Source organism: Brassica oleracea, chromosome C2, assembly GCF_000695525.1.
Source record: "Brassica oleracea var. oleracea cultivar TO1000 chromosome C2, BOL, whole genome shotgun sequence".
Taxonomy (NCBI): Eukaryota; Viridiplantae; Streptophyta; class Magnoliopsida; order Brassicales; family Brassicaceae; genus Brassica; species Brassica oleracea.
Genome location: NC_027749.1, coordinates 2,122,862 through 2,136,562, shown reverse-complemented (window position 1 = coordinate 2,136,562; position 13,701 = coordinate 2,122,862). Strand labels below are relative to the sequence as shown.

Here is a 13,701-nt window from a genome sequence, read left to right as displayed (position 1 = left end):
TTCTATTTCGGTTTGTATGAATTTTAAACTTTATGAATGTTTTTTTCCTATTTCGGTTTTTATGAATTTAAATTTTATAATATTATTAGTTTTAAATTTCCAATTTTTTAAATTTATTAATATCAAAAAATATATAAAAATGCAAAATTAATTCATTTTTAAAATTGGTATATTCCGACGAATTCTGGGCGTTGGAATATACAGACGGTCACGGTTCCTTGGACAAAACCGATTGATATTGGTTCGTCGGAATATACCGACGTACCAATGTCCGTCGGAATATACCGACGTACCAATGTCCGTCGGAATATACCGACAAACCAATATCCGTCGGAATATACTGAGGAATCCACTCCTTCGGAATTGTCCGAGGAACGTTCTCCGTCGGTATATAGTTTTTCCAATGAACTCTCGTCTCGTGTGTCCGCATCGTAATATCGTCGGAAGTTCGTCAGAATGACGTTTCTCGGTATTCGTCAGAAAGTCGTCGGAAGCTCTGACAAAATTTCGACGAATTTTTTTTTCCGACAAAACGATACCGACGGATAGGTTCGTCAGAAATTCGTCGGAGTCCGTCTATTCCGACGAATTTCTGACGATTTCGGCCATCAGAATCCCCCTGTTTTCTTGTAGTGGCTTATACAAAAATATATATTATCTTGTTGCAAATGGACATGTATAAAATTATACTGTCAAGTATATTAGTGTAAAAATACTAAAAATTCATTTATGATGCACTAATTAAATATTTTAAATTGAAATATAAATAATATCACATTTACACTAGAGTTAATGGCAAATTTGGCTAGAAATAATCACTAACTAGATCTCGATCATTTTTGTTTTCATTTATGTTTATATAAATATTTTTTTTTTCAATTATAAATTGATATATATTATAATATATGTGCTATCAATTTTTAAAACATAATAAGTGTACAATATATTTTTTCATTGAATAGATTGTTTTAAATTTTCACATGTATTTGTATCTTCTTCTATATATATATTCGGATTATTATTTCATTATTAAATTAGTAACTATATATATAAAGATTAGTAAAATATTGTTTTATTGTCATATTCAAAGATATTGTAATATTTCACAAATTTAGAAAGTTTTTAAAAAATTAAAATTTTCGCTTCATAGATTTATATTATCGAGTAAATAATTAAACATTTAGTTTTTTGTCTAATTTTTAAAATAAACTATATAGTTTAAAATTTGTTTTCATTGTTTTAAGGTAGTAAAAATTAATCATTGTAAAATGATTTTTTTTTAATTTTTTTTATAATTTTAAAAGTTAACATCTACAAATATTTAAATATTTAACATATGGAGGTATATTATTACAATATTAAATTATATCTATTTAATTTATATAATCTATAAATCCAATGGATCATCTATTCTTTAAATATAATTATTGATAGCCCAATGAAAATTTCTGGTAGACCCAAAATTTAAATGATAAGATTAGAGAATAAATATAACATAACTTTCTAGAAATAGATCCATTTTTTAAATATATAAGATCTTGGATTCGTGATCAACGGTTAATGAACAACCAAAATCTAAATTATTCCACCAAATTAGCATATCCAATATATAAGTGAATAAAACATAAAATGTCTCAATAATAATTTTGAAAAAAACATATAATATAAGAGATTTTGTTTAATTATTTTAGGCGATAATTAAAGGTTTCATATTTAAGTAAACACAATCTTCATATCTTATCATTTTTATTGTTACTCATAAATTTCCTTTATTTTAAGACTTTAAACTAATTATGTTTTGTGTAAATGTTGCAAATGTTATAAGCTTATATTGGGTATATAAAACAAATTTCATCCATATAAAAGTGAATAATATATTATATTACTTTTGTATAAAATCTGTATATTTTTAAAATATAATTTTGCTTACTTGAATATCCAAAAGACATAAAAACAACCAATACTACTTATGTAGAAACATTTAAAACTGTAATCAATCATAAATTTTGATTATAAAAAATGGGTCCGCACGGGTCGAACTCTAGTTATAATTAAATATCTTGACTCATCGAGAATATACTTGACTACGTAATACGTATCCTATCATGGCTAATAAAAATAAAATCTGATTAAAATATCCAAAATGTTTAGATAAAACATAGATGCAAACCAGTTGACAAAGAAAATGGATAATGACATGTATTTTTCGGGTCACTCGATCTTTGGCGAAAGAAGTCAAATTATATACTCAATGAGTGAGTGAATACATTTCTTTAACCTAACGAGAGAGATCCTTTGATCTGACATCACATATCTGTTATTTTATTAAATAACTACTTGCCCTTTTATATTTATCGTTAGCCAGACGATCACATGGTTCTTTCAATTCTTCCATTATTTGTTCTTGGCCAAGCAAAAAGTTATGTACATGATCATGCATATAACTTCATCAATGATTATGCAACAATGAAACTCTAAATTGTGCCAGCTCGAAAGTTGAATACATGTTCTTCACATGTGACGTATAAGAGCATGATTAACCCGTAGTTCTTAGGATGAGGTTTTTACCGGAAGTTAAGAACCCCATATTAAGAACCCCATGTTAATCATGGTTTAAGCTTCTCTCTAAGACTATAACTTCATTTTGTTTGATCCCTGCTTTGTAAGAAAGATAAAGATTTTTTTGTAGCACCGATACATCTATACTCATACATGATTCGAATGTATTTAATCAGGAAGAGTAAACACAAAAGATAAAAAAACCCTAATTACAACTAGAAGTGACCTCCACTTCACAAAAGTTATCTCTCTATATAAAAACACGGCGATAAGGTACAAACATATGCTAAAGAGTAAAGACATTGATAACAGCACACATATGAGTTATGAAACCTGTACAATACTGTACATGCTACAACATGAACACCCATACATATTATGTTTCTACAATATATATTAATATATATGCAAATAAATGATCCAACAAAGCACAGTACTCCCAAGCGTAAATTCGATTTCAAGTTCCTCCAAAACATACCAGAAAAGGCTAGGGAATAATATCGGAAAAGATGGAATCATCCAATAGATGATCAGGCCATGCAGCTGAAGCTGAAGCTCCTGACTCTTGACTTGAAGAGGTGATATTGCTATTGACATGATCAATAACGTATTGGTTTCTAATCATATCATCACTCACAGCAGATGAAGGAGCAAGAGAAGGTAACATGTTCTGGTTTGAGTTGGAAGGATCCGAGAGCCAGACTGGAGATACTGGTAAGTTCTCCCTTTCATTACAGAACTTGAAGTGATTGTCTTCAGGAATTTGGGGAAATACAGATGATGGTCCAATGTTGGAGTTTAGGGTTTTTAAGGATGGTAAGTTGTTGAAGTCCTGAAGATAGGAAACAAGGTCTAGATTGTTGCTGGTGGTGTCTTGGAAGGAGGCAATGGTGTTAAGGAGACTGAGAATGTCAAAGTCATTAGGGTTGTTAATGTTGTTGTTCATGGTAGGTGGTTGAAGGAGGTATTGGAACAACTGGAGTTTGGCCATCTCGGTTTGGAGTTTCAGTATACTTTGGTCTTGACCATTTGGAAACTGTTGCTGCATATCAACAAAACCTCTTAAGTTAGAGGACAGAGACATGAGCTGAGATAAGCTGGAGAAGATATCAGTTCTAGGCCGGTGAGTCATTGGGTCTATTCCCATTTGGATCAGCTTTTTCTTCAGATGAGTGTTCCAGAAGTTCTTGATCTCGTTGTCTGTTCTCCCCGGTAAGTGGTTTGCAATCGTTGACCACCTTATAACATCATCATCATCATCATAGGTAATCAGTACAAGAACACAAAACGTTGACTATAAAAATAAAAATTAAAATCAGAAAATTAATTACTTGTTTCCAAGAACTGCATGAAGGTTCAAGATAGTTTGTTCCTCGTCTGGAGAAAATTTCCCTCTCTTGATGTCAGGTCTCAAGTAGTTCGTCCATCTTAGCCTACAACTCTTCCCACACCTGTTAAGACCTGCAGAGAGAGAAGCTTAGACTCGATAAAACTTAAAATAAGCTTATAACAAAATATAAAAGGTATAGTACCAGCAAGCTTAGGAAGAGCTCTCCAGCTACTATGGCCATGTTTTTGGACATAGTTCACAAGTTTCTCATCTTCTTCAGGAGTCCAAGGACCTTTCTTGAGACCAGAGTCATCACTGGAAGGAGATCTTCCCATGTTCGCTGATCTCCTGTATCTAATTAACAACGGTCTTGTTTCTCTTTTCTTCCTCTAATACTGTTATTTCTCTGAGGTTTGGTCGCTTGCTTCCTCTCTTCACAACCACTAACTGCTTCTTACTTCTATTTATATTAAACCTAGCACCCTTTTCTCTTCATGTCCATTTCATCACGTGGTTCCTTCCTATTCGTTTACCAAAACAACCATGTCATTTTCAGCTTTCAATTCCATTTTTCTTATAAACAAATTTCTATTAATCTCTCACGTACGCATCCCCTTACCAGTGTGAAAAAATCATTCAATGTTTAAATTCTTCTTCTTGTCTTAAGCAATATCAGTATCATCTCGGGAATAGCCGTCTTCAATGGACAAACGGTCAAACACATATCAATTGATCTCTTACTTGTCTTTAATTAAGAAGCAGTTCATAAGTAGCCATCACTATGCCCTAATACCAAACCCTGCATTTGTCAAGCATAATAACAACACATAGTTATTGCTCGGTCTCTTCATGACAGTCCCAATAAACAGTTTAAAAAAAAAAAAAAAAAATGAGGCCATCATACATGGTATTGGAAGTTCCTGGTACTATAAGATTCTACACACACACACACAGAAATACAGATAAACTATAAGCTAGAAGGTTTCATCATCTTTTTTATGAAATCCATAAATGATGGAGGAGAAGGGCAACAAAAGGAACTTGACAGGAGGAAGAAGCTGTTAGCTATATTTTATAATCAATCCAGACAAATTAAAAGAGAAAGGATTTGAAATATAAGTCAGCGCCAATAACACATGGCAACAAAAGGGTGGCCAAAGAGAGACATCTCCTCTGGCACGCAAGATAGGTTTCCACGCATCATCCACTTTCATGGCTAATTAGTTAGTTTATTGATACCTAGCTATATTATTATTGTATATTCTTCATATCAACTAAAGCTATACGACCAACCAACCAAACAAAATTCAAGGAATGAACCCTAGGAGCTATTGTCTCTGAAAATGAGAATGTTTTAAGAATATTAACTAAAATAAGTCCAAAGCTATAATGTAGCAGAGTGAGTATGATATGACAGTGTAATTTTTGTTTGACACATAATGAGAAAGTCCTGGTATAACAAAATTTAGGTAATACTTACAGAGATTTCCAACCCGTAATATGCCTTTTCTAGGAAAAAAGGTACCAAATGAATAAATCTGCAACAGTGAAAGCGTATCATAACTACAATACAACTTATCAGCATATGTTTCGTATCATCTTGTGGTAATATAGCAAGATATTGTCTTAACAGAAGAAGATATGCCAATAACAACAGCAGCATGGGAATGTTAGAAAAAGTTAATAGTAACACTAGAAGGAGTTACCCATTGCTAGCCAAACATCTTATTCTAACTCCATTCAATGAGAATCCAATTGATAAAAATCAAGACATCAATAGTAATGGAGAGACAATTATGGAGGACAAGGTAACAGTGGTAAGTTTTGGCAAAATCAGAAGAGTAACTTACTATCAATGATGGTGACAGGCTTGATGTGATGGATTTTGACCATAAGGGAGGAGCTGGTTAGAGGAGAGGTGGGTGCAGAAAATGATCTAAATCTCCACCATCTTCAAAACCTAAAAGACTTTCTCCCTCGGCCTAAAAAAAATCAGCCAATGGCATATCTTGAGTTTGTCTTTTTCTTCTGTGTCTTCTATATAATTAAGATCACAGGTTTCGTGCAGAGTTTGAAACTGAAAGAAATCATATCAAGAAACAAAATCTAATTACGAAACATAGAAAAACAAACAAGAAAATGTTTTACCAAATGAGGGCATCAGAATCTGTCAGCTTCCAGAAGATATTTTAGTGTATATAGGCAGTAACTACTGTAGGTGAAAATGAAGCTTTTTTATGGTTTCTCAATACCATATTGTCATTTCACTCATTATACATTCACTGCAAGTATAAACATATGAATACGCATGAACCTTGACCAATTAACATTGCCTATAGATTACTCAACAAAGACAAATTTCCTGAGCGCACGTTTCCAACAATATACCAACATGCAAGTAACTATAGTATTTGTAATATTTTCATGTAGAGCCATATCAGAAGCCTATTAATTAAGCCATTTTGTCAACTTCATTATAATACAAAAAACTCCAGGGAAGCATCCGGATGTTAACGTGTAGGGTTTCGTTTCATCGTATCCAAGTGAAATAACCCCAAGACCATGTAACCTAGAATTTGTATGAGTTAAGCTAACGAGTATCATTAATACATTATACCTTGGAGATATACAAGCCTAGAATTTTCAAAAAGGGGTTTAAAAGAGAACTCTTACAAAATTATTAATTAAATTTAGGGAAAGGGGGATTTGAATTGCTTGCTGAATTAGGGTTCCTCGCAGAGTGGACCACAGTGTCGAATAGAAGAAGCAGGTACAGAAAATACTAAAGAATTAAGGAAGGCACTAGGTTCTTACAAAAGTATTAATTATGAAATATGTGATGTCACTTATACCCGTTCTCTTCATCTTATTAAAAAAAAAACAACTTGGTTGTAAATGTCAGCTAAACAACTAAATTGCGTCTTCTCCTAAGTTTCTAACCAATGCGTCTAAATTCTCGGACTTTCTATGCCACCAATGAACATAGTTAACCCTTTAATTACCTATTTTACATAAACGTGAGCATACCTTTAATAAGGTGCGTAGGGCTTATCTGTAGTTTTAATACTTAAATCTTGGTACTTACACAAGTCAGAGGAACCAGAATGCGCGTGTTTCGGATATGATTAGCATCATTGAGGTTCTTGAAAGAAATTCCAACAAGTTACGAAAGTTGTGACTGTAAAACCAAGAAGAAAAAATGTCAGACACACGTGTATCATCACGCAAGTATGCACACGTATATATACGTATAATTTTCAACATCCTCTTTTCAACTGTTCACATTCTAGCACTAGCATGGAATACAGCGATGGGTACAGGAAATCTGTTTGGTAATTTCTAATTTGTCTGTAGTAATCAAATTAACGGTGGTTACGTATAGAAGTTATTAGTTTTATATGATAGTGGTCTAAAAGGCATTAGTCTTTGTAACTCAAAATATTATTCAAATCCAGAAAGTGAAACAAGAAATCACCATTCAAAATCTTATTGCTTACTCAATTCATTTGGAATACTAAATTAGCACATAGTTTTCTCAACCGTTACGCCCAACATTGCTGGAGCATCTGGTACGTAGAAAAAGCATCGTCACAAGAAACCTCAAGAACATGACAAAATGAAAAGGAAGAACAAGAATGTCTACCACTAATTTTATAAAGTCAGTCAAATACTCTATGAACTAAAACGTGTGGTCTTACGTGTTGTTTTTAGTTAACTATTAACCACTAAACGTCATTTTAGGTGGCTGAACTTCTTTTGTGGTGGACGTCGTTTTACAGCTAGAGACAGACATGGATCCTAACAGTGGAAGAATATGCCATCCAAGAGCTCTAAAATGTATTGTTTTGGATGCAACAGTGATATCTATCATTTAGCATATAATACCCGCAGCAACAAAGAAAACAGATGAAAGTATAACAAAGTAAAGTTTCTGTAAATGCAAAAAGAATAAATTATTGAGGAATGTGTATCTCCTACAAACTAAGTTGCTCAAGGACTAGAGTCAATCTAGATCTTAGTTAGTTAAGGTGCATGTAACTGCAGAGTGTTTGCCCAAAGTCTGGCTAGAGGCAATCTAGGGAATATAGGGAATGCAGGAAATAAAATCATCATAAAAAAACTTATCAGATTAGGAACATCACTTAACGAAAATGAAAGCAAATGTGATTTCACGATGTCATAATTTTCTCTATTTTTATCAAAATTAAGCTGTGCCTTGGAAATATATACTATATATATATTTTACCAGGAATTTCAAGAAGGATTACGTCTCTTTTTCCATTTCTGTTCAAAAGTTTTTATGTGTCTCCACCTCCTTTGAGTTATTAATATCATTTTCTTTCTGTGATTATACCTGCCACAGAAAATAGGTTCAAACAGTTTATATTGAGCTCACTGCAAATCTTAGAAGAGAATTACACCACGCAAAAGCATGTTTAGGATTGTCTAACCTCAGTTTTGTTAAACCCAATATAGCAAAGCCCAAACTGAAATCCCCATATACATAGCCCATGAGCTTAGAGGCCACTAGCAATTAACAAATAAGATTTGATTAGTTAAACAAGGTTAATTAGGCATCATAGAGCAAGCCAGCTAGGTGTTTTATTGGTATTCTATATACATGAACACCTTAATCATCAAACTGGAAATAAAAAGTATCTATATATCTATATATTATATACTAATAATAAACCAACTACTCCTTATATTAGTAAAAACACATCATCTTTGCTACATATATTGCAAATAGGTAGAATAAAAAAGTTTAGAATCCAAAAAGGATTTGTAGTGGCTATCTCAACTCGGTTCCTGGTTGAGTTTACCATGTTAGTGGTGCCTTCTCACTAAAGGCTCTTATAGGGGGTTCCAAAGGTCCAAACCTTCACCATATCGTAACTATGATAAAATTAATGTATATGTTTAGTATTTCACAAATCTTCGCCAACATCTAGACAACATATAGAATACTTTTTTGGAAATGTGAGCTTTACTATGAAAAGGAGATGAAGTCAGTACAACTACAAAGTATTACCAAGCAAACGAGATTTGTTCAGTAAACAATCTTAAAATAAGCATATAGAGTCCAGCTTTCACCTTGACAAATGAGGGACAAATGACGCAGCTGAAAAAAGTTAATTAACTTTACCAGTCATGTGATAAAAGGTGGAGCGGTATATTTGTGTAATCTTTTTCTTGAATTATGTGCTTGAAAAATGATATCCCCTAGATAGTTCCTTTAAAATCACCAATCAACATAGCTCAAAACCAGCGGAAAAACCATCAAATTTTGAAAGACTTTTACTATAGTAAGCTCGTCTGTGCTCGGAGCAACCACATTTGCTTCATTAAAGATTGTAATTGAGTATACTAGTGACTAAACAAAAAGATGGAAAGAGGCATTTACTAACCTAAGAAATTTCCATGCCCCTCGCTATGTTCTTTGAGTTTATCGTTCTGCCTCACCATCAAGCATCAAACAGAAGACAAGAAAATTTGAAAGGCTGTCAAAACAACATTGTTGCTTTTAAGAAGGTGGTAGCTAAAACAAACTGGCTAAAGTGTTGGATCTTTTCACGAAAGTATAAGAGTTTAAAGACAAAAGACTGGGGAAGCTTTTTGCATGAAAAGTAAGTCACATGGCCTGACCCGAAAAGTACGAAGATCTCTGCATGAATATATACGTAAGAATAGGATCCACAATAGAATAGTCATAACAAAAGCATCATAAAAAGCTGTGCATAACTCTAAAACACATGGTTGGGGTTGGTACGTCAGGTCTTTAAAAGGAGTTCCAATAAAAAACATAAAAGCTATCCATAGACAAACGCCTTTAGATCTGCTATTTGTCTTCTGAGAACATCTTTATCTCATATACTCTAATGGATCTCTTAATTTATTTTTAATATTTTAGGAGTTAATTTTGGTAAGAGACATGTTTAAAAACTTTGTAATATTTTCTCTTCCATTGCAAATTTCTTATTTAGGGTTTCTTAAAAAATTATTAAATTTTTTTTATTAAATTAATTTTTTATTACATAAAAAATAACATTTTAAACATAGATTTTAAAATTAAAACATGAAAACAAAGATTAGTAAACTAACCAAGAATTATTTGAAAGAAGCATCCGAGCTCAATTGTTGTCTTCATCACGTCCAAATTTATGTCATATATGTTGAACCAAATCATATTTCAGTTGTTGATGCATTTGTCTATTACGAATTCTTATCCGAACACCCATCTGGTTGCGATATTTATAGGGATATCTGTAGAATACGTGAGATCGACATGTGAACTTCTGTTTTCTTCTCCTTGCTGGAATTCTGGAACATCATATTGAGTGTATCCATCTCGTTCGTTTTCTACTGTCATATTATGGAGTATGATACATGCTCTCATAATCTTGCCAATTTTGACTTTATCCCAAAACAACGCTGAATTTTTAACAATGGCAAAACGAGCTTGCAAGACTCCAAAAGCACGCTCGACATCTTTTCGGACAGCTTCTTGACGTTGAAAAAATATTACTGCTTGCGGCCCTTGTGGTAGAGGAATAGATTGGATAAAAGTTGTCCATTTCGGATAAATACCGTCAGTGAGATAGTAAGCCATATGATACTCTCTTCAATTGACAGAGAAAGTGACATTCAGAGCTTCACTTTTTATTATGTCATCAAAAACAGGTGAACGATCAAGAACATTGATATCATTTAATGTACCTGGAGGTCCAAAAAATGCATGCCATATCCAGAGATCGTATGAAGCAACCGCCTCTAAAACGATTGTTGGTTTACCCGAACCACGAGAATATTGCCCTTTCCAAGCGGTTGGACAATTCTTCCACTCCCAATGCATACAATAGATGCTTCCTATCATCCCGGGAAATCCACGATATTCTCCAACATCAATTAGACGTTGAAGATCAGCCCGTGTTGGTCTTCTTAAGTACTCATCGCCGAACAAATATATTATTCCTTCTACAAAATTTTCTACACATAACCGAGTTGTTATTTCACCGAGCCGGAGGTATTCGTCGACCGCATCAGCTGCAGAACCATACGCCAAGACACGAATGGCTGCGGTACACTTTTGAAGAGGAGATAGACTAATCCTTCCGAGACCATCTTTCTTTTCCCGAAAATATAGAACTTCGTTGGAGAGTCGATCAACAATGTGCATGAACAATGGTTTGTTCATTCGAAAACGTCGTCGGAATAAATTATCAGGATTCGTTGGAGTATCACTGAAATAATCATTCCATAAACGAATATGCCCTTCTTCACGATTTCTTTCGATATAAGCTCGTAGTTTTTTTTTTTAGCACCACCAATAGTAAAATTCTCAAACGCTTGATCAATGAATTCATCAATTTTTTTCATCAAATTTTTGATCAAACATGTCATCAAATGTATCATCAGATGATTCATCGAAAATGTTTTGAGAAGAAGAAGCCATAGAAGTGATTAAAGAGTTTTATAAACTTGTGATCAAAGAGAGAAAAAAAAGAGAGAAGATGAGTTTGCTTGTTAGAAATAGAGAGAATAGAGAGAAGATGAGTTTGGTCTTGTTAGAAATAGAGAGAAGATAGAGAGTAGATGAGTTTGTGTGATGTTAAAAGTAGAGAGAAATATATAAAAGATGAGGCTGCGTTGATGCACATGAGTACAAAATTGAGAGAAGATGAGTTTGCATGATGCATATGAAAATACAAAGTGCAAGAAACAAAATAAAAGTGATTCACTATACGACTTGAGTACCAAACATAACAAGAGTACAAAATAAAAGTGATTCACTACACGACTTGAGTACCGTGACACACTGAACAACCCGTGACACACTGAATAACCCGACAAACTGATACAAAACATCAAATTGATACCAAAAGATGAAACCCGTGACACACTGATACAAAAGATGAAACTGATACAAACTGATACAACCTATGACACACTGAAATGATAGAATGGCCCGTGATGCTTGAATCTTCAACCGCAATATGGTAGCGGGAACACTCATTGTCATTCATGCCACTGGTTTTCTCTCTTGTGGCTGCCTCATACGCCCCAGAAAATTTGCAAACTGCTTCATTCAGCTTGTGCCAACGTTGCTTGCATTGATTCCCGTCGCGTTTTTCATAGCCAGCAAGTTTTAGACTAGCCGAGAAGTATGCTGCAACCCTTGTCCAGAACGTTGCTGACTTCTGCTCATTCCCTACAACGGGGTCTTTGCTCGTTTTCAGCCAGCTGCTAATAAACACTATATCCTCTGTGACTGTCCACGTCCTTCTTTCCTTACGCTCTGCTGGAAGCTCCACAGCTTCACTGCCAAAGGACGGCACTTGCGATGAAGAGAGTGGAACACGTCCTTGACTGCCAAAGACAACATTTTGTTGACTATGGAGTAGTTCAACAAAATTTGCCGAGTCCTGAAATGGATTGAAATCCATTTTCGAAGTCAAGGAGAGAGGAGACATAAGAGAAATAGGAGACATGGGAGAAAGAGGAGACACATGAGACAGAGGAGAAAGAGGAGACACAGGCGAAAGAGGAGAAACAGAGGAAAGAGGAGAAGGAACGAGAAGACGCATTCATCTGTTGGAGAAGGAACTAGAAGACACAACTTATAAAATTTTCAAGAAAATGAAGAAGAGAGGTTTCACATTCAACACACAACCAACACGTCTATGTAACTTAATCATCTTTAAAACAAAGCTGGAAAGAACACTTCAATTGTTATGACTTAACATATATCTAACTACGAACAACTAACAACAAACAATGCTTTATTTTCAATTTCAAATAACTCAAACCACACCATCAATTTTTTTTATTACGGTGAGACAACCATAACCGAACACTAAAGCAACCATTAATTACCCTAACTACCATTCAGACAGAAGCTAGACCATTTCATTACAGACCAGAAGCCACACCAGCACATTTCCGACCAGATGAAAGAGAGAAAGACTAACCTGTGATGCTGCGTATTCCTCTGTCAAATGACCCTTGCTTAAGCACACTTGATCCAGCCATCTAACACACAAAGACCGAACATATCAAGATGCATTTTATCTAAGACATAAGAGGATTAAAAAACAAAGACTGAGACTTTAATTCTTTTCTTTTCAGGTACACATTACAAAAGCTATTTTATCTAAGACAGAAGAGGATTAAGAAACAAACACAAACCTCAGCTTCTATAGAACATATCAAACGCATATTGATCCCTTCATCTCAGCACGCAAAAGACAGAAACAAAAAAAAAATTAATCACCACAGAGAAGCCAAATCAAAAGCTTCAAACAAAACGAGATTGAAAGAAAATGTTTGAACCTACGACAGGTATGATTGAAGAACATGGAACATAAGCTTTACCTGAGAGATTCGCAGAGAGCCACCGAGAGACAGAGAGCTCCGTCAGCCGTCGAGGAGAGCTACCGCGAGACAGAATTGAACCTACAAACAAATAAAACTCGCGATCAGAACAAGAAGAAGTCTAATCTAAGCATGCATGATTGAAAAACACAACAATACATTTACCTTCCGATTCCAGTAGATGCACGGCAAGAGAGGGAGAATCACCTTCTCGGACGAGTCACAGAGACAGAGGATTCCGTTAGGAGGTGTGGAGAGAGGGAGTATCGCCGGTATGTCGACGATCCACGGCGAGAGTAGGAGAATCGCCTTCTCCAAGCTCCGATACGAAATGGAGACGATTCGGTTTCGAGAGAGAGAAATGACGAAACAAAGACATGCTCCCCCTCTCTCCTCTCATTTTGCCTACACGTGTTCCCTAAACACGTCTCTTGTTAACC

General features: G+C 34.5%; 2 protein-coding genes across 3 annotated transcripts; both read right to left on the bottom strand.

Moving 5' to 3' along the window:
- Positions 1–2,770: 2,770 nt before the first annotated feature.
- On the bottom strand, positions 2,771–13,113 carry LOC106327237 (transcription factor MYB39-like). 2 transcript variants are annotated; one of them, XM_013765332.1, is made up of 10 exons: positions 13,076–13,113; positions 12,859–12,919; positions 8,341–8,416; positions 8,136–8,243; positions 6,975–7,067; positions 5,740–5,871; positions 4,509–4,688; positions 4,092–4,410; positions 3,891–4,020; positions 2,771–3,797 (listed from the first exon to the last, which is right to left on the bottom strand). In XM_013765332.1, exons 8-10 carry the CDS (start codon positions 4,222–4,224, stop codon positions 3,047–3,049), a joined length of 1,014 nt encoding a protein of 337 aa, XP_013620786.1. In that variant the 5' UTR covers positions 4,225–4,410; positions 4,509–4,688; positions 5,740–5,871; positions 6,975–7,067; positions 8,136–8,243; positions 8,341–8,416; positions 12,859–12,919; positions 13,076–13,113; the 3' UTR covers positions 2,771–3,046. The 2 variants fall into 2 exon arrangements, with proteins under 2 accessions (XP_013620786.1, XP_013620787.1); XM_013765333.1 differs by lacking the exons at positions 5,740–5,871; positions 6,975–7,067; positions 8,136–8,243; ... (1 more) ...; positions 12,859–12,919; positions 13,076–13,113 and adding an exon at positions 4,794–4,823.
- LOC106323160 lies at positions 11,755–12,474 on the bottom strand. The gene has a single exon (XM_013761318.1). The coding sequence runs from the start codon at positions 12,472–12,474 to the stop codon at positions 11,755–11,757; it is 720 nt and encodes a 239-aa protein (XP_013616772.1).
- Positions 13,114–13,701: the final 588 nt, after the last annotated feature.

What these genes read in the sequence shown, in the direction of transcription:
- LOC106327237 (XM_013765332.1), bottom strand. Translation starts at nt 4,224, where the DNA reads ATGGGAAGATCTCCTTCCAGTGATGACTCTGGTCTCAAGAAAGGTCCT. An exon ending in AGCTCTTCCTAAGCTTGCTG is followed by an intron (nt 4,021 to 4,091) that starts GTACTATACCTT and finishes CTCTCTCTGCAG; the next exon opens with GTCTTAACAGGTGTGGGAAG. An exon ending in CATGCAGTTCTTGGAAACAA is followed by an intron (nt 3,798 to 3,890) that starts GTAATTAATTTT and finishes TGATGTTATAAG; the next exon opens with GTGGTCAACGATTGCAAACC.
- LOC106323160 (XM_013761318.1), bottom strand. Translation starts at nt 12,474, where the DNA reads ATGCGTCTTCTCGTTCCTTCTCCTCTTTCCTCTGTTTCTCCTCTTTCG.